General features: G+C 45.7%; 1 protein-coding gene across 1 annotated transcript in view; it reads left to right on the top strand.

Annotated features, from left to right (window-relative positions):
* Positions 1-17,550, top strand: part of LOC114584998 (uncharacterized) — a 33,181-nt gene extending 15,631 nt beyond the window's left edge. The window contains exons 8-14 of the mRNA XM_077918909.1: positions 1,488-1,496; positions 5,024-5,088; positions 6,047-6,513; positions 6,704-6,815; positions 7,500-7,582; positions 7,846-7,972; positions 14,698-17,550. Coding sequence (XP_077775035.1) covers positions 1,488-1,496; positions 5,024-5,088; positions 6,047-6,513; positions 6,704-6,815; positions 7,500-7,582; positions 7,846-7,972; positions 14,698-15,893 — 2,059 coding nt within the window. The 3' untranslated portion in view covers positions 15,894-17,550. The remainder of the gene's footprint in view (positions 1-1,487; positions 1,497-5,023; positions 5,089-6,046; positions 6,514-6,703; positions 6,816-7,499; positions 7,583-7,845; positions 7,973-14,697) is intronic.
* Positions 17,551-23,878: the final 6,328 nt, after the last annotated feature.

The raw sequence follows: 23,878 nt of genomic DNA, 5'->3' as shown, positions 1-23,878 counted from the left end.
CTGGACTTTTCATGGAACATAGCAGGGCACAGAAGTCCTCTCCCTTTACCACTCAAGCTCCTACTCAGGTGATACCCTGAGAATATATTTCAGCAGGCACTTACAAACACATTGTCTAAGTAATAAAAGCTAGAAACTTGCTGCTTTTTAAAGAAGGACTTTGAGAATCTCAATGTGGTCTGTTTTACACCCTGATTCTGTACCTCTACTGGACTCTGGTAGCATTGTAGTATATATTTGGCCCAACTTTTTATAATGAACCTGAAAACTAACAGGTAAACTGCACCGCTGGGAAAACTGAAGTGTAATCTGTTTACTGTAGCTAGTTTAGTCTGGCTGAACATCTAAGGACCAATTTTTCACATACAGTGGTACCTCGGGTTAAGAACTTAATTCGTTCTGGAGGTCTGTTCTTAACCGGAAACTGTTCTTAACCTGAAGCACTGCTTTAGCTAATGGGGCCTGCTGCGCCGCTGCTGCACGGTTTCTGTTCTCATCCTGAAGCAAAGTTCTTATCCCAAGGTAATATTTCTGGGTTAGCGGAGTCTGTAACCTGAAGCGTGTGTAACCTGAAGCGTATGTAACCCAAGGTACCACTGTAACACTATATAAAGAGCATCCTTATAGTGCAATATGGAGGCTATTTGGCGAAGAAGGATGCAGGATAGATATCAAGAAAAAGCTTCAAAAAAGGTGCTTGTTCAAAAAAAGGAATCCAGATGTTGCCACCACCTCATTTCCCTGGAACAACAGAGAGAACTTAGTAAAAATTAGGTGCCTTATATAATATATAGTATGTGGATTCTGCCATCCATACCAGTGTCAACCTGAACTTTGTACTCCAGTTCAAAGCGCTGACCAGTGCTTTTTTTCTGGGTGTACTCAAGGGTGCGCAGTACTGTCACCTCCCCCCCCCCCAATGTTAAAAGTGTGGCACTTAGTGTATGTAACAACTTCATGGTGAGTACCGGCACCTCCCCCCCCCCCCCATATTTTAAAGTGCTGGAGACTTAGCTTGCAGATAGACACATACACCAAGCTATTGACTGACCAGTCAGTAGGAAAATAATCTTGCCACTATTGAATGAACTTTATCAGAGAGAATCTCATGGTAGTCATTCATAGAAGTCAAATATACAAAACTCGGGAATTAGACACTGTGTTGGTGCAATTGTGGGACTTTAGGGATTTTCTGGCACCTCTAGTGATCCTGCCTGTCCAGTTTGCACCTTTTCGTCTGTTGTGGCAGTAGAAATTGGCACCATCATTGGTACTTGTAGCACAAGTGGATCTGGCTTAGTTCCTTCTTCCTATACTTAGAGACAACACTTCTTCGATTGTATTGAAACTGCTGGTCCTTTACCCGCCGGTGGCAGCCAGCTTTGTGGTTGCCCAGGGATAGAAAGATGGTTCAAGCACTGCAAATGAAAATTGGCTTCAAAAAGCAACGCATATTGCGTTTACGGAAAAACTCGTCAACTCAACAGTTTTGCACGGTACTATGAAACCAGAAGATTACGCAGCTGTTTGGTGGGCTTTCATGACCTATGTCAATAGTCACCCACACTTTAATATGGTCCCTGCTAAGTATGAGTTTATCTGGAAATAACTCTGATTTTTTTACCCTACCTACGTACCTTTTCGCTATGTATCTTGGCAAATGCTTTCATACCCTACTAGCTTTGTTATGAACATGTTTTGAGCTGCTGTCCCTTTATTGTAATCCCTGTACATACTGCTCGTTCGCTTTTATGTATACTTACCATTTTAGTTGCTTCGTTTTTCCCTTCTCCTTTTTTCTCTTACTCAGTGCTGTATACCTGTTGAAATAAAATAAACCATTTAAAATAAATAAATAAAAATACTGAAAAAACTTTAATGGCTTCCATTGTGTTTTCAAGCACTTTTCACACTGCTAGTGTTTAACTTTAAAAATGGCCCTCCTGAAGGAGCGTTTCCACCCCCATCGTTCAGCTTGGACACTGGGGTCCAGCTCCGAGGGCCTTCTGGCGGTTCCCTCCCTGTGAGAAGTGGGGTTACAAGAAATAAACAACTATCTGACCTTTAGAAGACATCTGAAGGCAGCCCTGTTTAGGGAAGTTTTTAATGTTTGATGTTTTATCGTGTTTTTAATATTCTGTTGGGAGCTGCCCAGAGTGGCTGGGGAAACCCAGCCAGATGGGCAGGGTATAAATAATTTTTTATTATTATTATTACGGCACGGGGAGAGACACAAGCAGGCACCTGGAATTGTCTTTAGCTACCACTTTCCCCTTCCTGTTTCATGAGGGGCAGCTGGGCTGGAATTCTGAAGCTCCAACAAAGAGTTGTGCAGGACTTTAAAGGGTCACAGATTTATGATGGCATAAAGGCTTACGGACTAGAGTCCTGTTCATTAGAACGCAAGAAAAGCTGTGCTGGATTAGGCCCCAGGCCCATCTAGTCCACCATCCTGTTCTTACAAGGGCCAACCAGGTGCCCATGGGAAGCCTGCAAGCAGGAGCTGAGGAGAATAGCACTCTTGCATCTTGTGATTTCAAGCAACCGACATTCAGAGACATGCTGCCTCTGACAGCCATTGTGGGTAGTAGCCACTGAAAGCCTTATCCCTCAACAGCTGCATGGGGCGTTTTCCTCAAGTAACAGGAACACATACATCCATACATTATGGGAGGAGTGAGATTATATGAATACATAAGAAGGTGCACATTGTGACAATTACATTAAAGGTGTGCACATTTGTTTTGGTAAAAATTCACAAAGCAGTGTTGATAGCACAAACATCCTGGCATTGGTGGGCTTATTAACATGAAATGTTGGATTCCGTCTGTCTCAAGATACAATGGAGTGCCCATCCAGAGGGCGAAATCAAACCATTGGCGAATCTCTGCAGCTGCAGAGACCGGTAACTCGTAACTGCTACCTCCTGTGCTTGGTTTTGCTGTGTTAGTCTGGGCAGTGTGCGTTTATGTCCTGGACTGCCCAGAAAACAAGACCCTGCTCTCGACCTTGCTGACGTGATCCAAAAGAAAGCAGAGCATACAATTGGCACCAGCAGTTGGAATGGCCAAACTGAGACATAATCCAACAAGCCAACCATTTTAGGGATTCCACTCTGGTTTTGTGTAGGGTTTACTCCTTAGCATTTTTCATCTTTGTCTCAATGAAGGTGACAAGACATCACAAGTAGAGACAAAAAACTCAGTAAGGCCAAATTGCTATTATAAATCCACTTTCCTACATGGCTCCAATTACACCGGATGAATGTGCATTTTAAAACTGTGTTTCTGTCATCCACCTGTACGTGCCAGGAGAAAGGAAGAGGCTCAAGATCCTTTTAGAGCCACCTGAACATAGATTTGCAAGGCATTTCCCATCTTCATCTGGCTACCCTGATCTCCCTCTTAGCTGCTTTTGTGGAATTCTTCCTTCCAGTCAAAATTTAGGCCGTAAACTCCTCAGGTCAGAGACCTGTGTGTTATGATTTTGTTGCTCCATATTATTCATTCGTGGCAAGAATATACGTACACAAAATAGTAAGTGGTTATATTGGTAACTGGAATTCTTTAAGTCGAATTAAATTCACTGTGCCGCTTTGTATCCTCACCTAAATTATCAGCAGATTAGCCTGGAGACTTTGCAAAGGCCCCAGGAAGGAAAGAGACAAGCCTCTTTCCAAATACTGTTGGAGGTATTCCTGCTCACCCTCATACAGAGACTGTAGTCTCTCTCATACCAATAAACTGTGAACTGTAGCTCTCTGAGGAGAATACAGTGGTACCTTGGGTTAAGAACTTAATTCGTTCCGGAGGCTGTTCTTAACCTGAAACTGTTCTTATCCTGAAGCACCACTTTAGCTAATGGGGCCTCCTGCTGCTGCCGTGCCGCCAGAGCACGATTTCTGTTCTCATGTTGAAGCAAAGTTCTTAACCTGAAGCACTCTTTCTGAGTTAGCGGAGTCTGTAACCTGAAGCGTATGTAACCCGAGGTACCACTGTATGGGGGTCTCCTGCCAACTCAGCACTAATTACAGTCCCCAGGATTATTTGCGGGGAAGCCCTGGCTGTTTAAAGTGCTATGATGCTGCTTAAAATGTTCTGCGCAAATGGGGCCTTAAGACAACTTTATCCCTCTGTCTCCTCACACACTCCACTACGGGAAACCTTGGCAGGGTCAGGCTTGCCTGCGGACTGAATAACGGAGTCTCAGTTGCCTTGGGTTGCACTGAGTTGCGAGAAAAGGGTCCCACCTACACCAATACATTTTGGCGCCCTGAAGTGAACCTCAAAATGGCGGGTATGTGAAGATCCACATCAGGAAGACGGGAAGGGTGCAAAATTCCTGCATATTCCTGCATTGCAAGGTCCCAATTCTATGATGTGCATCGGGATCTGCTGCGTCTCTGGATCCTGCTGCCAGAAGAGCTTGCCTCATTTTCCCTCATGGGTGGGCCAGCCCTGCTTCCTCCCACCATCTCAGCCTGCATGCATCTCCTCCCTCCATCGCCTTGCACAAGCCAAACGCCCCTTTCCCCATATGGGTTGCGGGATAGGAAAGGCAGGGCAACCGGCACGGGAAATAACGATAAAGAAACGCGGGGGCGCCTCTCCGGGTTTCTATTGGACTCCCCGCCTGGCGCGCACGGATGGAGCATCAAGAAGCACCACCTGCCCAGTGCGCATTGCTTGCTTGCGTTTTGGATGCTCCACCGAGAGGATTCCTGTTGCGGGGCCCTCAAAGGGTTAAATCCGGGTTTCCCAAACGGGTCACCAGCTGGTCTTTTTTTGGACTACAACTCCCATCATCCTTAGCTAGCAGGACCAGTGGTCGGGGATGATGGGAGCTGTAGTCCATAAGCAGTTCGAGACCCAAGTTTGGGAAACGCTGGGTTAAATGAATCGAGTCGGATTCCTAGAGAGAATTTATTTTATGGGGGGGGGGGGGAAGGAGGGAGAGAGGAAGTGAACCCTGGAGCAAAGGCAGCCCCACCCCTGGACGCCCCTTCCTGCCCTGTTTCTTCCAGGAGCGGAAAGTGGCCCCTTGGCTTCCGCAGGCGCTGCAGCGGCGCTTCCTTCCTCCTGCGATCTGGTGAGCCTCCGCCCTTGTGCGTTTGGGGAAAGGGGAGCCTCGGGGCTACAGGGAACGGTGGGTGAGTAGCGGGGGGGATCCTGATTCTGGAAAAGCTTCCCAGGCTCAAATCCTGCAGAGAGAAGGTATCCTTTGTTTGTTTGTTTGTTTGTTTGTTTGCTTGCTTGCTTGCTTGCTTGCTTGCTTGCTTGCTTGCTATTACAGTACTGTATATCCCACTTTTCCACCAAGGAGCGCAATGTGGGGTTCATGGACCGTCCGCTCTTGCAGGGATGGCTGTGGGCAGGATTTCTGCCTTGTCGTGGGTTGCACCAAATAGGGAGAAAGACACTGAGAAGAAAACAGGAGAGGAAGAGGAACTTCCTGTTCCTGATGGGCACAAAGTTTGGGAGTAGTGTCTGGCTACTGTTGTGAACAGGATACTTCAGTGGGTCAGAAGTGGGGAGCCAAATGTGGCCTCTCTGTGGCCCTCAGGACTCACCCCAGACCACACCCCTCAGCAGCCTTATTCAAATGAGGAGACCATTGCCACCACAGAAAGGTCCAAGGTGGGAGGAAGCGGGGAATGCTCCATCTTCTGACCCTCAATCACATTGGATACTTTAAGTGCAAGAACCGCCTTTCAAGACTTTAGTTCATTTAAAATTCTCAGCCTCCCCTTTCTTCCTAGTAGAAGTATTAGTTGGTAGCTGCACTAGTGTGACAGGTTCTGCACCTTTTGAACCTCAGTCAGAACAAGGGCTTTAATCTATAGCCCTCAAGTGAAGCAATTCTTCCTCATCCCAGCCTGTGTCTCACAATATGCATTCACTGCCTTTCGTTTTGGGACAAGACATGGTCACTTCTGAGCTTATGGGAAATCTCCCTGCCTTTACAAATTAATAATGCACTTACAGAATGATGTCTTGGCTTTGCAGGCCTTGGTAACGGCACCAGTTAGGGCCATCTTTACCTCAAGGCAAAAACTGGGAGGAGGGAAAAGCGATCCTCTTGCAGGAAGAGGAGGAGCACCAATCCAAGATGGGCAAGAAGGAGTCAGCCGGCTCCAAAGAAGGAAGAGGCCGCCTTGATGCCATCAGGAATGGAAGCAGTGGGAGATCCTGGGAAAGAATGGTGGTGCAGAAGACCCCGGGCGAGGACACAAGTAGCTCAGTTGTATGGTGCCAACGCTTCCGGCGGTTCCGCTACCAGGATGACAAGGGGCCCAGAGAGGCTTGCAGCCAGCTCCACCATCTTTGCCGCCTATGGCTGAAGCCAGAGCAGCGCACAAAGAATCAGATTCTGGACTTGGTGATCCTGGAGCAGTTCTTGAACATCCTTCCAGCGGAGGTGGGGCGCTGGGTCAGAGAATGTGGAGCCGAGACCAGTTCCCAGGCAGTCGCCCTGGCAGAAGGTTTTCTCCTCAGTCAGGCAGAAAAGCAACAGGTGAGAGCACGTCATCCTGGTAGTTCCATGAGCCCTGAAATGTGAAAGAGGATACCCTAAAACTCCCCACTAATTGCCTCTTTCTTTGGGGAAATCATCCAAGGAGGGATGACCCCAACCCCAAGCTTCTGATCATACTTTTTCTAAGCCTTCTCCAGTTCTGTGTCTTTGCTTCTCATTGCTGTTTCAGGAGCTGGAACTGTTTGCAGAACTGGGCTCTGGTTTCCCCGAGACAGAGGAGGCTCCATCAGACATCAGACACAGTCCATCAGGAAGAGGGGTCATGCAGGAGACCAACAGAGGTACCACCTTACAGTGTAAGGATTAATGGGGCATATTTCAACTTGGTCTGCCCTCAAGTTTTTGACATATTTTGATTGCAGCCAAGAGCTCCCAAGTTTTTTTTTAGGCTGGGGGAGGGAATTGAGTGGATGAGAGATCCCCCCCCCAGCTGAAATGGGTGCTGACATCCAAAATCCATTCAACAGAAAATATATGGGCCTTGCTTACTAATCCAAGCTATGGCTTAGTGCTGGCCTGGGGAACCTTAGGGCTTCTGGATGGTGCTGAATTACAACTCCCATCTGCTGTAGCATGCATGGCTAATAGCCTAGGATGATGGGATTTGTAGTGCAGCAACAATTGGAAGGACAAAGGTTCGCCACACCTGACACAGTATGAGGCTGCTAGTTGGGGAGATCATGACTGCTTTGCTTCTCTCTGGTCGTTTTGCTGCTGTGCTCCACTGAGCTGAGCTCAGCCGTGGCTTGGCTTAGCATGGCATCCAAACTTTGGTTCATAGGTTAGCTCTCTGCAGAGGAACTATGTCATAATCAATGTCTCCTGCCTGTTTGCATCACACCATGGTTTGGATTAGCATGATGTGGGAACCAGGCCTTTGCAATACCCATGTGTACTTGGACATGCATTGTTTATTCTACTAGCTTCCCACTATCTTTCTTTGTGTATGTGTGTGTTTTTTACAGGTAATGGAATGGTGCCAAAAAACCATGCTCAGCCATCTCGACTTTGTGGTAGACAGGAAATGGCTTCTGTGCGACCTAAACAGGTAGGGGCAAGACTCTCTGCAGAGACAAAAGGGGAAGCTTGGTTTTCTCTGTCCCCCTGCTCACATTTCTGGACTTCGATGAATCTTTCTCTTTCTGTTTGTGTCTCTCAAAGCTGTCCACTAGGAAATCTATGAATGCAACTCGTGAAAGGTGTAAATCCTGCAAGATAATAGCCATCTTCCCCACTGCCCCTCTGCCATAACTGGCCTTTTGGATATTACTGCCTTATCTATGAGGAGGAAACATTTTCTTTTTCTTTCAGGGCCTGGTGACCTTTGAGGAGGTAGCTTTGAATTTCTCTGAAGAAGAGTGGGCTCTGCTAAATCCTGACCAGAGAGCTCTGCACAAGCAAGTCATGGAGGAGAGCTGTGGACTTGTGGCCTCTCTTGGTAAGGCTGCCTAGTTCAAGGTTGGGGGATTTGTGGCTCTGCAGGCGCTTTTGGACTCGTAACTCCTATCAGCCCAAGCCTATATGGGCAAGGATGATGGGAGTTAAGAGTTCCTAGATGATGAAAACACCTCTTTACATTTCTTAACATGTTTTGGCACAGGTCTTGCCATTCAGCATCTCAGCTCCCCTTCACCCGGTCTAGTGGGACGTATTGGTATTTTTATTTACTAAAGCATTTACCGTACTTTTCGCACCATAACACTCAGTTTTCCCCCCCTAAAAGGTAAAGGGAAATGTGTGTGCGCGTTATGGAGCGAATGCAGGCGGGAGGAGCCGCTTTTGCTGGCTTTTCGGCAGCCTCTCTTCCTCCGGCTTGGCTCGCTGGGAAGCCGGCAACAGCTGAGCGCAGCGTGTCTGCCTGCTCTATGGCTTTTTGGCGAGGTGGGAGAAGGGAGGCAGCTCGGAAGCTGGCAAGAGCTGCGCACAGCGGGTAAAAGCCAAGGTGGGAGAAGGGAGACAGCCTCTCTTCCTCCTGTCTGCCTGTTCTGTGGCTCTCCCCATACACACATGTAAGCGGCTCTTACTCTGCATTCTTTACAATGAGCCGGAAGGAGGGACAAAGAGGGCATCCCCTTCCGTCCCTCCCCCAGACCTCACCAGTAAATTCAAACAAAGCGGCTTACAAGGCTTGTGTCCCTGCATCTCCTCCTCCTCTTTTTGCTCCGGTTCGAGGCAAGGCAGCTGCTCAAATGTGAGTTCCCCCTCTCTCTTCCTTCCCTCCCTCCCTCTTCCAACTTCAAAAAATATTGGGGGCAGCCAGGTAAGCCCCACCTCGCATACCACAATGGGGGGTGGGGGATGACTCCCTCAAATATTTAATGGGGGGTGAAGGCACCTAGGCCCATAGGAGTTGGCTGCTTTGCCTAGGACAAATGTGAGCTCTCCATCTCTCTTCCTTCCCTCCCTCCCTCTTCCAACTTCAATAAAATATTGGGGGGGGGCAGGTACAGGTAAGCCCCATCTCACAGAGTGCAATGATCTCAAGACAAAGTTCATGCACACTGGTACCTTATATGAATGGCAATGCCCATCAGCATGGGGGGAGGATGACTCCCTCAAATATTAATGGGGGGGGGTGAAGGCACCTAGGCCTATAGGAGTTGGTTGCTTTGCCTAGGACAAGTGTGAGCTCCCCCCTCCTCTTCCTTCATCACTGTATTGGAGATACCATACATTACTGACAGTTCCTTCATCATTTTCTTGCAGAAAACTCTGATATTTTCTTGCAGAAAACCTCCCCCGTTCTGATAAAGCAGAGAAGACTAGTATATAAGATTCCTTTTAAACTAGAGGTAGTAAAATATGCTAAGGAGCATGGAAACAGAGCAGCAGAGAGACATTTTGGGCCACCTCCAACAGAAAGAATGATAAGAGATTGGAGGAAACAGGAGGATCAGCTGCAAAAAGCAGATAAAAGTAAGCACACTTTTCGTGGACATGCTGCAAAGTGGCCACAGATGGACGTGGCCATGAAAGAATGGATCACACATCACCGGAATAATGGCTTCACAGTCTCCAGAAAAATGATAATATATGAAGCCAAACGCATTGCTTTAGAGAAAGGCATTCATGATTTTACTGGCTCACTATCATGGTGCTACAGATTTATGAAGCGATGTGGCCTTGCTATGCGCACCAAAACTAGAATTGCACAAAAAATGCCAGAAGAATATGAATCTAAGATTCTGTCTTTTCATAAATTTGTAATTGATGCTAGGAAGAGAAATGGATTTGAAATTGGCCAGATTGGGAATATGGATGAGGTCCCGCTAACCTTTGATGTGCCATCTAATAGGACTGTTGATCTGAAAGGTGCCAAAACTATTGCTGTGAAAACCTCCGGACATGAGAAAACCCATTACACGGTTGTGTTGTCTTGCTGTGCAGACGGCACCAAATTGCCACCCATGTTAATTTTCAAAAGGAAAACATTTCCAAAAGAAGTGATTCCACGAGGAATTGTTGTACATGTTCATGAGAAAGGATGGATGGACGAAAATGGAATGAGAGTATGGGTTGAAAAAGTGTGGTCCAAGCGTCCTGGAGGGCTTTTGGAAAAACCTGCCTTATTAGTACTGGACCAGTTTAGAGCACATATTAGCGAAAGTACAAAAAAGTGCTTTAAAGAAGCGAAGACTCATCTAGCTGTAATTCCTGGAGGTCTTACCAGCCAGTTGCAACCTCTCGACGTTTCCATCAACAAGCCATTTAAGGTCTTTATGCGAGAAGAGTGGAACAAATGGATGGCTGCTGCTAATCATGATCTGACACCTGCTGGACGAATGAAGAGGCCCACTATCACTCAAGTTTGTGAATGGGTGAAAACATCATGGTACTCGGTGAAGGAGGAAATCGTTGCAGAGTCATTCAAAAAATGTGGCATTAGCAATGGTTTGGATGCAAAAGAAGATGACATTTTATATGAAGATAGCGAAGAAAGTGATGTCAGTGATTGTGAGCAACTGAACTTCATAAATTCTGACTCAGGCACTGATGAGTTCTTGGGGTTCACAGAAGACTAAAAGAGTACTCGAACCTAAAATTCTCCCTTCATTTGTTAATGACAGTGATGATGGTTCTTAATGCCACTGTTGACTGCTGTTCGCTTTACATGGTTGTAATATGATTCTGATATACCGGTTGTTTATTAAATAGTTTAGTACAACATTTGATTCAGAATATTTTTTTCCTTGTTTTTCTCCTCTAAAAACTACGTGCGTGTTATGGTCAAGTGCGTGTTATAGAGCGAAAAATACGGTATATCCTGCATTTCCATTTAACTGAAATCCACAAAGGGGATAACAATAATTAGACATCAATACGCAATGTTAAAGCTGCAGCATAGTGAAAACTACTTTACGCTCAGCGTCAGGTCATTGACAGTGGGGTATATTCAGAGCCATAATAAATAGAAATATAGACCAGAGCCATTTTAGAATTGCATTTGCCTAACAGAATCACACTGTCATTGTTTACTGCCTAAAAGTCAACAGTGAGAAAGACAGAGGAGGAAGTCATATCCCCCATGCTTTTCAACATTTATATGCAGCCACTGGGAGAGATCATCAGGAGGTTTGGGCTGGGTGTTCATCAGTATGCGGATGATACCCAGCTCTACCTCTCTTTTAAATCAGAACCAGTGAAGGCGGTGAAGGTCCTGTGTGAGTGTCTGGAAGCGGTTGGGGGATGGATGGCGGCTAACAGATTGAGGATGAATCCTGACAAGACAGAAGTACTGTTTTTGGGGGACAGGAGGCGGGCAGGTGTGGAGGATTCCCTGGTCCTCAATGGGGTAACTGTGCCCCTGAAGGACCAGGTGTGCAGCCTAGGAGTCATTTTGGACTCACAGCTGTCCATCGAGGCACAGGTCAAATCTGTATCCAAGGCAGCTGTTTACCAGCTCCATCTGGTACGTAGGCTGAGACCCTATCTGCCTGCAGACTGTCTCGCCAGAGTGGTACATGCTCTGGTTATCTCCCGCTTGGACTACTGCAATGCGCTCTACGTGGGGCTACCTTTGAAGGTGACCCGGAAACTACAACTAATCCAGAATGCGGCAGCTAGACTGGTGACTGGGAGCGGCTGCCGAGACCATATAACACCGGTCTTGAAAGACCTACATTGGCTCCCAGTACGTTTCCGAGCACAATTCAAAGTGTTGGTGCTGACCTTTAAAGCCCTAAACGGCCTCGGTCCAGTATATCTGAAGGAGCATCTCCTCCCCCATCGTTCTGCCCGGACACTGAGGTCCAGCTCCGAGGGCCTTCTGGCGGTTCCCTCACTGCGAGAGGCCAAGTTACAGGGAACAAGGCAGAGGGCCTTCTCAGTAGTGGCGCCTGCCCTGTGGAACGCCCTCCCATCAGATGTCAAAGCGATAAACATCTACCTGACATTCTGAAGGCAGCCCTGTTCAGGGAAGTTTTTAATATGTGACATTTTAGTGTATCTTTCATCTTTGTTGGAAGCCGCCCAGAGTGGCTGGGGAAACCCAGCCAGATGGGCGGGGTACAAATAATAAATTATTATTATTATTATTATTATTATTATTATTATTATTATTAGTTCCTAGGGAAAAGGTTGCACAGCTTTGGTGTCGCTGCTGAGGAAGATCTGCTGGACAAAATTATTGAGGGTATAATGTAAGGCGGTGGGGAACTTCAGGTCAGGGGGCAAATGCAGCCTTCTAGACCTCTCTGTCTGGCTCCACAGCTCTCCTCAGGCCATGCACCTCACTGGACCCTCTCTGTGCCTCAGGTGTTTTTGCCTGGCTGGAATGTGTCCTTGAACTCTAATACCTCTTGCCTGGCTGGAGGGTGAAGAAGGGTGTGTGAGTCTGTGTGTAGAAACCAGGTCAAATTTACATTGTTTGCTCCACCCACTTTTGCCTCTGGCTCCGCCCACCACTGGCATGCTGCCATCAGAAAGTTGCCCAGAAGAGAATGTGACTCCTGATCTGGAAAAGGGTTTCCCACCTGTGCTGTAAGAGGAGTGGGGAAATGTCTTTCGTTGCCACCATCCATGTTACAGATTAGCTAGTAAAAAGTCAAGCTGTACATTCACCACAAAATAGATATGAATCTGAGGTGATGTCACCTGCCTCAGCCACCTCAAAATCCATTGTGGCTTGAATATGAGACAGTCCAAGGTCAAACACACTGGTCTCTGATGCTTCAGAAGGCTTGTGGATATTTTTCTGACGAGTTTATACAGTCTTGTAGTTTCCCTCAAGGTCCCCATCTGCACTATTCATTTATTTTATTTTTAAAATAATATTTATTACTTTTCCAACAATTTAAACACTACAAAAACAAAGAACAATAAAATACAATACAGAGACACTACATAACTAACACATTAAACTAACAAAACAAAACAAAAACAGTTTAAAACACATCAAACAATTTCAATATCTTATCTTTCATTCACTTATTTCCACGACCTCCTCACACCTCCCTTTTTGTATTCCACTTCTGTTAATTGTTTCAGCAATTCCTTTCCATCTTCCTCTGTTTTCTATCCTATAATTATCTTAACACATTCTAACCTTATTTTTTCCTTTAATATTCTATTAATCTATTTATACTTAATTCCTTACAACATTTCTACTAAAGCCATATAACTTCATTCCAACATTCTTCTAACATTCATTAATTTTACAGTATTTCTGTAAATAGTCTTTAAACTTTTTCCAGTCTTCTTCCACTGACTCTCCTCCCTGGTCTCGGATTCTGCCAGTCATTTCCGCCAGTTCCATATAGTCCATCAACTTCATCTGCCATTCTTCCCGGGTGGGTAAATCTTGTGTCTTCCAATACTTCGCAATGAGTATTCTTGCTGCTGTTGTTGCATACATAAAAAAGGTTCTATCCTTCTTTAACACCAATTGGCCGACCATGCCCAGGAGAAAGGCCTCTGGTTTCTTCAGGAAGGTATATTTGAATACCTTTTTCATTTCATTATAAATCTTCTCCCAGAATGTCTTAATCCTTGGGCATGTCCACCAAAGGTGAAAGAATGTACCTTCAGTCTCATTACATTTCCAACATTTATTGTCGGGCAAATGGTAAATTTTTTCAAGCTTGACTGGTGTCATGTACCACCTATAAATCATTTTCATTAAATTTTCTCTTAGGGCATTACATGCCGTGAATTTCATACCTGTGGTCCATAACTGTTCCCGGTCAGCCATCATTATGTTATGTCCAACATCTTGTGCCCATTTAATCATAGCTGATTTCACCATTTCATCCTGAGTGTTCCATTTCAACAGCAAGTTATACATTCTTGATAAATTCTTAGTTTTTGGATCTAACAGTTCTGTTTCCAATTTTGATTTTTCCACTTGGAAACCAACTTTTTTGTCCAAATTGTATGCCTCCATTATTTGGTAATAATGGAGCCAATCTCGCACTTTGTTTTTCAATTTTTCAAAGCTCTGCAATTTTATTCTGTCTCCATCTTGTTCCAAAATTTCCCAATATTTTGGCCATTTGGCCTCCATATTGAGTTTTTTCTGTGCCTTCGCTTCCATTGGTGACAACCATCTTGGGGTTTTCTTTTCTAACAAATCCTTATATCTTATCCAAACATTAAACAATGCTTTTCTAACAATATGATTTTTAAACGCTTTATGTGCTTTTACCTTATCATACCACAAATATGCGTGCCAGCCAAATGCATTATTGAAGCCTTCTAGATCCAACACTTCAGTGTTTTCAAGAAGCAGCCATTCTCTCAGCCAGCAAAAAGCAGCTGATTCATAATAAAGTTTAAGGTCTGGCAGGGCAAATCCACCTCTTTCTTTAGCATCAGTTAATATCTTAAATTTCATTCGAGGCTTCTTGCCCTGCCAAACAAATCTGGAAATATCTTTATACAGTCTTGTAGTTTCCCTCAAGGTCCCCATCTGCACTATTCATTTAAAGCATTTAAAGCCCATGAGGGTAGGCAAGGATCTGGCCCGATGGCCAGTATACTGTTCCCCACCCCTTGTTCTACACCACACCAGCAGTCAGTCAACGTTAGATAGAAGAGGTTGGAAAACTGCCTCACACCTAAGTATTTTCAGCTCTTCTTTTATCAGAACAGTTATCTGATGTGGTTTGGTGATACGAGACTCCAGGCCTAACTCAAATTCTTATCAGTTCCCTGTTTTCATTCTAGAAGGTGACATCCGAGATATGGAGAATGAGGGAGCGCTGTGTCAGAGTCAGTCCTTTGCTTCAAAAGCCAGCGGCTGCTATGAAATTGCAACCCAAGGTGAAAGAAACGAAACCAGCAACTGCCCTGTGTCTCAGAACAGATCTGACTCGAACCCAAACCGTGAAGCTCACGGCAAAACCCACGTAGAGGAGCAACCATTTAAATGCCAGGAGTGCGGGAAGAACTTCGGTTGGAGGTCACAACTCAATAGGCACCAAAAAATGCACACCGGGGAGAAGCCATATAAATGCTTGCAGTGTGGAAAGAGTTTCAGGCAGAACTTTCACCTGACTGCCCATCTAAAAATCCACAGAGGGGAGAAACCACACGAATGCTTGGAGTGTGGGAAGAGCTTCAGTCAGAGGAACGACCTCGCTTCTCATCAGAGAATCCACACAGGGGAGAAACCATATAAATGCTTGGAGTGCGGGAAGGGCTTCCGTTCGAGCACCAGCCTGACTTGTCATTTAAGGACTCACACAAGGGAGAAACCGTATAAATGCTTGGAGTGCGGTCGCACCTTTGGCCAGAGCTCATACCTAAGTAAACACAAAAGGATTCATACGGGGGAGAAACCATATAAGTGCCTGGAGTGCGGCATGAGCTTTTGTCATAATTCATCCCTCACATACCATCAAAGAAATCACACTGGCGAGAAACCGTATCAGTGCTTGGAGTGCGGAATGAGGTTCAGTCAGAGTTCGGCCCTCATGTACCATCAGAGAATCCACACAGGGGAGAAACCCTATCAGTGCTTGGAGTGCGGAAAGAGCTTCCGGGTGAGACCAAGCCTCACTTCTCATCAAAGAATACACACAGGAGAGAAGCCCTACAAATGTCTGGAGTGTGGAAGGAGCTTCCGTTTGAGCACAAGCCTGACTACTCACCAAAGAACTCACACTGGGGAGAAACCTTACAAATGTCTGGAGTGTGGAAAGAGCTTCAGTGTGAGGAAAAGCCTCACCTCTCACCAAAGAACTCACACGAGGGAGAAACCAAAGAGATGTATCAAGCAGGGGTGGGAAGCCTGCGGCAATTCAGATGTTGTACCCCCAACTTCCACCAGCGCCAGCCAGCATGGCCAGCAGTCACCGATGATGGGAGTTGTAGACCAACAACATTTGGAAGGCCCCAAGTCCCCTTACCTCTCAGGATAAGAAAGAGCTTCATTAAGTATCACAGGGCTCACACAATGGAGAAACCAATAGACATGCTTTGAGTATGGAACAAGATTAAAATCAATAAAGCCAATATTTCAAATTGGAGAAGCACTGTATAAGTGAATGTCACAGGAGCCCTATTTGTGTGCTGAAACAAAGAAACTATTTTTTGTCTTAAATTCATATATATGTGTGTGTGTGTGTGTGTGTGTGTGTGTGTGTGTGTGAGAGAGAGAGAGAGAGAGAGAGAGAGAGAGAAGGAAGTAATTATGTATACAGATGTTTCCACAAGGAATTGAAACTGGAAATAACTTTTTATGTTCCTTTTTTGGATACAAGTCAGTTCTGAAACCAAGAACTGTAGGATTATGCATTATCCCTTATAAGCACATAAAACAGTATTAAAATAGTATATTTGTCCAACAAGTCTCCCTTATCATCATGTTCGAATAACATTTATGGACTCTGTGCCACAAAATTTCCCATGTGTCTCGTGGGATTCTCCCCCCCCCCCCCCGCGCAATACTTAGAGCCCATTTTACCATGTAATCTGCTAACTTTTTCTGGCCCACTATTCTATTTTAAGAGCAGCTTGTAGATTTTGGATGATACATTAGTACCAGCCTCTTTAATTAATTCATGTTGTAAAATCTCTTAGGTTGTGATCCTAACTCCTGGCCTACACTTCTGGTGAAGGTTAGGATCCAGTAGATGTTCCTGTGGGCTGACAGGGTGCCACCACTATGGAGGTCCCTGCTGCAGGCACAGAACACAGAGAAGAGGCAATGCCACCATCATCTCAAGGAAATGCTGGCTATTATGTCAATCCAGCTCCCAGAAAGGGGCCTGATGTGGACATCTCTTCTGTGACAGAAAAAGAAGATATTCCCATCATCACCCTGGCTAGTATGAACTGGAGGGCTTAAAATAAGGTGGTGACATAAGCTGCTTCTCCCTGGGCAGAGATTGGATTGAACTGTGCAGTGTCAATTTGCTCAGTGATCCAATTATTGCAATTTGCAATACATAGTACAATACAGATTTAGGTCTGAAACCCACGGATGACAGCTTTTTTCTTTTTATCCCGCATATTTCTCCACCTTTATTTCTTGGCTTTTTCTTGCTCCAAACCATTTTTGAGAAGACACTGCCATTTGTTAATTTGCTGAGCCAGTATCTCAGTTGATAAATGTTGAAATGAAGTGAAAAATCTTCAGGCAAGCTGGCCTGAAAAAGATACAATTTCTCACATTGTTTTGTAAGATTGCCAGTTGCCGTGTGTGTGTGTGTGTGTGTGTGTGTGTGTGTGTGTGTGTGTGTTGCTCTTATTTGTTATTCTTATGGGATCACCACCTTCATTACCCTATAATCAATTTTTCCCCCCTGGAATCTGCTGTCATTTATATCCATATTTTCTGCTTTTACTTTATTCAGTGCATATTATACTAAACATCCAAATTCAGTTGCAAGTTTCACTAATTCTGTTAAAGATCGTATAGTCTCTGTAAATGTTAAAACTATATATTAAACATAAGAATATGAGTCTATCCCAATTTCTGTTCATCTTTGCACCTCTTTTTATTTTATTCTCTTACTGTAATTGCTAATGTTTCCAGAGCTAGAATGAATAAAAAAAGTAGAGAAGGGACAACAACCTTGTCTTTTCCCTTTTATATACATAATGACCTATAGGCCACAGGTATTCCCAGGCAGCAAAAGGAATTGGAGGATGCAGTTCTTATTTTAGTACTAGCAAAATCCAGGGAAGGAAAGCTTGTTTTTTCCCTTTGAAAAAAGGCCGTATTCCCATGCACAGTTTAATGACGTTTCTCAACTTGAGGCCCAATCGAGGCCTTCGTAATGGGGCTTACATGGACGTTTGGAAATTGCTGCATAAACGTTGCAGAACTGAATTTTAAGATCAGAAGAGTGAGAAAGAGAGAACCAAAACTGACAGCTGTGTCCATTCCTGTTTGATAATAATATGCTTGTACATGTGTAAAGGTAAAAAAGGTAAAGGACCCCTGGATGGTTAAGTCTAGTCAAAGGCAACAATGGGGTTGTGACGCTCATCTTGCTTTTCAGACTGAGGGAGCCGGAGTTTGTCCACAGACAGCTTTCCGGATCATGTGGCCAGCAGGACTAAACTGCTTCTGGCACAACGGGACACTGTGACGGAAACCAGAGCGCATGGAAATGCTGCTTACCTTCCCGCTGCAGCGGTACCTATTTATCTACTTGCACTGGCATGCTTTCGAACTGCTAGGTTGGCAGGAACTGGGACAGAGCAATGGGAGTTCACTCTGTTGCGGGGATTCGAACTGCTAACCTTCCAATCGGCAAGCCTTCTACAGTGGTACCTCTGGTTACGTACTTAACTGGTAATTTGTTCCGGAGGTCTGTTATTAACCTGAAACTGTTCTTAACCTCAAGCACCACTTTAGCTAATGGGGCCTCCTGCCGCCGCTGCGCAATTTAGGTTCTCATCCTGAAGCAAAGTTCTTAACCTGAGGTACTATTTCTGGGTTAGCGGAGTCTGTAACCTGAAGTGTATGTAACACGAGGTACCACTGTACACGTACCTCACGCTAGACTCGGGCCTTCATTTAACCACAGTAGTACCTCGGGTTACAGACTCTGCTAACCCAGAAATAGTACCTCAGATTAAGAACTTTGCTTCAGGCTGAGAACAGAAATTGCATGGCGGTGGCAGCAGGAGGCCCCATTAGCTAAAGTGGTGCTTCAGGTTAAGAACAGTTTCAGGTTAAGAACGGACTTCCGGAATGAATGAAGTTCTTAACCTGAGGTACCACTGTACGTAGTTCTTGGCTTGCTGAACTGAGACCTTCCCCTAGATGGCGCCATAGCCATGTTCAGAATTCTCTCGTAAAACCAGGAAGACCGAAGTGTCTTCATAAGGGCGGCCAACTTTTCATACCAAGTGGGCTACATGGGCATAGCGGGGGGTGGGGCAGTGCCCCCCAAATCCTAAAATATGATTGAAAATCATTTAAAATACTCAAAATTAACTGAGGTTTTGCGCTGCCACCCCTTGAAAACTGGTCCCCCCAACAAAAGCCAGCCCTCCATAATGTCCGCTTTTGGGGGGCATTTTTACACATGATCTTTTTGCCCCTCCTCCACCAAGAATCCTGGCTACAGCCATGGTGGGCCAGAGTAGTTCTTCGACATGGAGACCACGGGAGGCACACTGTCTTGTCACACCGGTGGTGGGAGTGAGACCAAATTTGACATCTAACCCAGCCCTCCTGCCACCTTCCCAAAGCAGGCTATGCAAGGAGTTGGGCTTTGGGAAGGAGGCATGATGCCTCTGACAGGGTCCTAGAGTCCTTCCTCTTCCTCTGGAAAGATCATTGCTCTGCCAACTCATGCCTCTGGCTCACCAGTAATATGTGGCTCCCAGAAGGCTCCCCATGGGGGAATGCGGCCCTTGACCCCAAAATTGTCCCCAACCCTGGTTTAAATGAATAACAACTTACAGCTGACCAGGTTGTTGTGTCTGTTTTCAGAAGGGGGAGATTCTGTCTTCAAAACCAGACAGCCATTGTGCTATATGGAGTTTGCCTCCCAACAAGCTGGTTACCACACCAGATTAAGACAGAATCTGCTCTGCCTGTCAACATAGCTGTGTGGTGTGTACACACACACACACAGAGGTTTATTGCAGTGTGCTTCTGTTCTGACCTACTTTGATTATTATGAAGGATGTGTGCGCACATGCGCAAGACCCCTTTGCAAGCACGGAGCGTGTGAATTATTCATGCTCAGCCCATGTTAATGCAGGATTTAAACAATCTCGTCTATAATTCAGAGGGCAGGGTGCTCCCACGGTTGGCTCTAGTGGTCTCCAGGGGCCATTCATGCTTAGGTGAGCAAAGCTGAGTACTGTGGCTGGTTTGACAGACAGGAGCGGAGGGGGAAACGATTCAGCAGGAATCAATGCAGAGACTGAGCAGGTGCTGGTGGCGAGAGAAGCCACTGGAGTAAAAAGAAAGGAAGTGGGAGGCAACATTTTCAGGGATGGGGAACCTGTGGCCCTCAAGGTATTGTGTGTCTGCAACACCTATTATCCTTGACTTCTGGCTGTGCTGGCTGGTGGAGTGATGGAGACTGGAGTTCAACAACAGCTGAACAGCCACAGGTACCCCACCTGTGTGAAGGGGACAGAGGGTGTAACAGTAGCTCAGCAGTAGAACATGTGCCCTTGGCACCTTCAGTTAAAAGCGCAAGGGAGCAGGTATAGGAGAGATTTCTGCCTGAGACCCTGGAGAGCTGTTGTTGCTTAAGAGTCTGCAGACAATGCTTAGTTGGGCATAGAAGCTGGTAATGGTAAAATGCAAAGGATCCCTGGACAGATAAGTCCAGTCAAAGGCAACGATGGGTTGCGGCGCTCTACTCGCTTTCACGCAGAGGGAGCTGGCGTTTGTCCACAGACAGCTTTCTGGGTCATGTGGGCAGCAGGACTAAACCGCTTCTGGCGCAATGGAACACCGTGACAGAAACCAGAGAGCACAGAAACACCATTCAGTTGGCCTCAACTAGAGCCAGGGCTTTCTCATGGTGGAACAATCTGGTGGAACGCTCTGTCACAAGAGACCAGGGCCCTGCAGGACCTGACATCTTTCCACAGGGCCTGCAAGACAGAGCTGTTCCACCAGGCCTTTGGTCAGGGCGCAGCCTGACTCCCTCCTCTGGCAATCTGCACAGAATTTTGCTTAACGGTTGCCATCAATTTGATTTTAATTAATTTTTATAATGAAATGTTTTTAGAATGTTGGATTATTTGATTGTTGTTAGCCGCTCTGAGCCCGGCTTTGGCTGGGGAGGGCGGGATATAAATAAAATTTATTATTATTATCATTGACCTTCCCGCTGCAGTGGTACCTATTTATCTACTTGCACTGGCCTGCCTTCAAATTGTTAGGATGGCAGGAGCTGGGGCAGAGCAACGGAAGCTCACCCCATCGTGGGGATTCGAACTACCAACCTTCTGATCAGCAAGCCCAAGAGGCTCAGTGGTTTAGATCACAGTGCCACTGGCTGGTATAAGGTGGCTTGCATAAATGGGAAGGGCTTGGCTCTAGTACATAATATGTTCCAACTGCAAATGTCCCCAGTTTGACTACTGGCATCAACAGGTAAGGCTGGGGAAAATACCTAGAATCATAGAATCAAAGAGTTGGAAGAGACCACAAGGGCCATTGAGTCCAACCCCCTGCCAAGCAGGAAACACCATCAGAGCACTCCTGACATATGGTTGTCAAGCCTCTGCTTAAAGACCTCCAAAGAAGGAGACTCCACCACACTCCTTGGCAGCAAATTCCACTGTCGAACAGCTCTTACTGTCAGGAAGTTCTTCCTAATGTTTAGGTGGAATCTTCTTTCTTGTAGTTTGGATCCATTGCTCCGTGTCCGCTTCTCTGGAGCAGCAGAAAACAACATTTCTCCCTCCTCTATATGACATCCTTTTATATATTTGAACATGGCTATCATATCACCCCTTAACCTCCTCTTCTCCAGGCTAAACATGCCCAGCTCCCTTAGCCGTTCCTCATAAGGCATCGTTTCCAGACTTTTGACCATTTTATCATACTCCAGAGTGCTGCCATCACTCAATGCAGGCAATGCTGAGATTAATAACATATGCCAGGTATAGGTCAACTTCCTAGAAACAAAAGGGCAGCCAAGTCAATTTCTTGAAGGAGCTTTGTCAGGAAAGGTGACCCACAGACTGTAGTTCACTCCTTCCAATATAGCCCTTATTTCGTAACACAGGCAGAATAAATGGAGACCCCATGTTCCATGGGTTGTACTTTCATTTCAAAAAAATATGTTCTCATGCCTTTTAAGCAGGTGTGGGGAACCCTTGGTCTTCCAGATGTTGCTTGAGCTCCTTCGAGGAAAGGTGAGATATAAATGCAATAAATCATCATCATCATCATCCCTAATCATCATTGGCTATCCCTCCTTGACACACACAAGATCAGGTGAAACCAAAAGCTAGACTCTTGGCTCTAGCTCCAAGAAGATGACCATCACCACTCAGAAAAAATAGTTTTTGCCATTCTGGCAAAAGCCTTGTATACAGGTGGCAAGTCAATTTTGGCTCAGGATTGCAATACCTTGAGGACTGCCTCTCTCCCTATGAACCTATTCAGACCCTGAAACCATCATCCGAGGTACTTCTTCGCATGCCTCCTCAAGAGAGAGCGGCAACACGAAAACGGACCTGTTCTGCAGTGGCTGCCCATTTGTGAAATGCTCTCCCCAGGGAGCTTTGGCTGGTACCTTCATTATTCACCTATAGTCATCAGGCGAAAAACGTTCCTCTTCAATCAGACTTTTGGCCGAGTAGCACCATATACTTCTTTTAAATATGTTTGTGGAATGGGGAAGGGGGGTTATTGGGCTGTGTGTTTTTGTTTTGTTCCTATTTTTATTACGCATTGTGTGCTTCTATATTGCATTTTTATGTTGTCCACTGCCCTGAGACCCGTAGATTAATAATTTTCCTTCTGTTGGCTTACACACAGATCATGGAAGGTCTTTGACAGAAAGGGGCCTGTTCTTACATACGACTTGGGGATTTTGCTCTAATTGCTGCCATGCCTTCCTCTCGTAAGCAATGCTGTCCCCCCTCTGGCTTCAGATTTAGCAAAAGGGTAGGGAATGTGGAGAAGATAACCAAAAGTTAAGTACCTGGGGGCCCTTGGCAAGGAGTTGTATGGGCAGTGCCTTCTAAAAATAATAATAATAATAATAATAATAATAATAATAATAATAATAATAATAATAAAAATTTTATTTATATCCCGCCCTCCCCAGCCGAAGCTGGGCTTAGGGCGGCTAACAACAATCAAAATAATCCAACATTCTAAAAACATTCATTATAAAATTAATTAAAATCAAATTAATGGCAACCATTAAGCAACATTCTGTGCAGATTGCCAGAGGAGGGGGTCAGGCTCTTCAGGATGTTTTTATTTGCAGACCATAAATTTCTCTGTGGGACATACCAGGAGAGGCGGTCCCGTAGGTACGAGGGTCCTAGGCCGTATAGGGCTTTAAAGGTTAAAACCAGCACCTTAAACCTGATCCTGTACTCCACCGGGAGCCAGTGCAGCTGGTATAGTACCGGATGAATATGATCTCGCAGCGAAGACCCCATAAGGAGTCTCGCCGCAGCATTCTGCACCCGCTGGAGTTTCTGGGTCAGTCTCAAGGGCAGCCCCACGTAGAGCGAGTTTACCACTTTACCGCAATAGCCACATTAGAAATTATTACTACGGTACATTTTACACAATCCAGGTAACTGAAACATCCAGAGGGAGGGGAAGGAGAGGATGAAAGGCAAAATAATAATAATTGTGTGCCTCTGTGCCATGGTGTGAAGAGGACAGAAAGCTTTTTCCATGTCTGATCTTGCTGCAATAGCAGTGTTATGTCGACAACTTCCCATAGCCAGAAAGGTGATTTTTTTATGCGCTGTGCCTGTGGCAGGGACTGGTTTGACCAAGCTGTGGGTACGCCTCTGCCAACAGCAGCAAGGGTAAGGGGGCAGATGGAGATGCCACTTCAAAGCAGGCAAGAGGGAATACAGCCAAAGTCAAGATCAACCAGCCTTACACCAGACACAGCAGGGTTGCAGACCCATGTCTCATCAAACACAACTGGCCACGATCTAGTATATCTGAAGGAGCGTCTCCAGCCCCATCGTTCTGCCCAGACACTGAGGTCCAGCGCTGAGGGCCTTCTGGCGGTTCCCTCACTGCGAGAAGCCAAGTTACAGGGAACCAGGAAGAGGGCCTTCTCGGTAGTGGCACCCGCCCTTCCATCAGATGTCAAAGAGAACAGCAACTACCAGACTTTTAGAAGAGATCTGAAGGCAGCCCTGTTTAGGGAAGCTTTAAATGTTTGATGCGTTACTGTATTTTAATATTTTGTTGGAAGCCGCCCAGAGT

The sequence above is a fragment of the Podarcis muralis genome, chromosome 14, assembly GCF_964188315.1.
Source record: "Podarcis muralis chromosome 14, rPodMur119.hap1.1, whole genome shotgun sequence".
Lineage (NCBI taxonomy): Eukaryota > Metazoa > Chordata > Lepidosauria > Squamata > Lacertidae > Podarcis > Podarcis muralis.
Note: the sequence above shows the minus strand (reverse complement) of the source record. Positions and strands in the feature narration are given on the sequence as shown.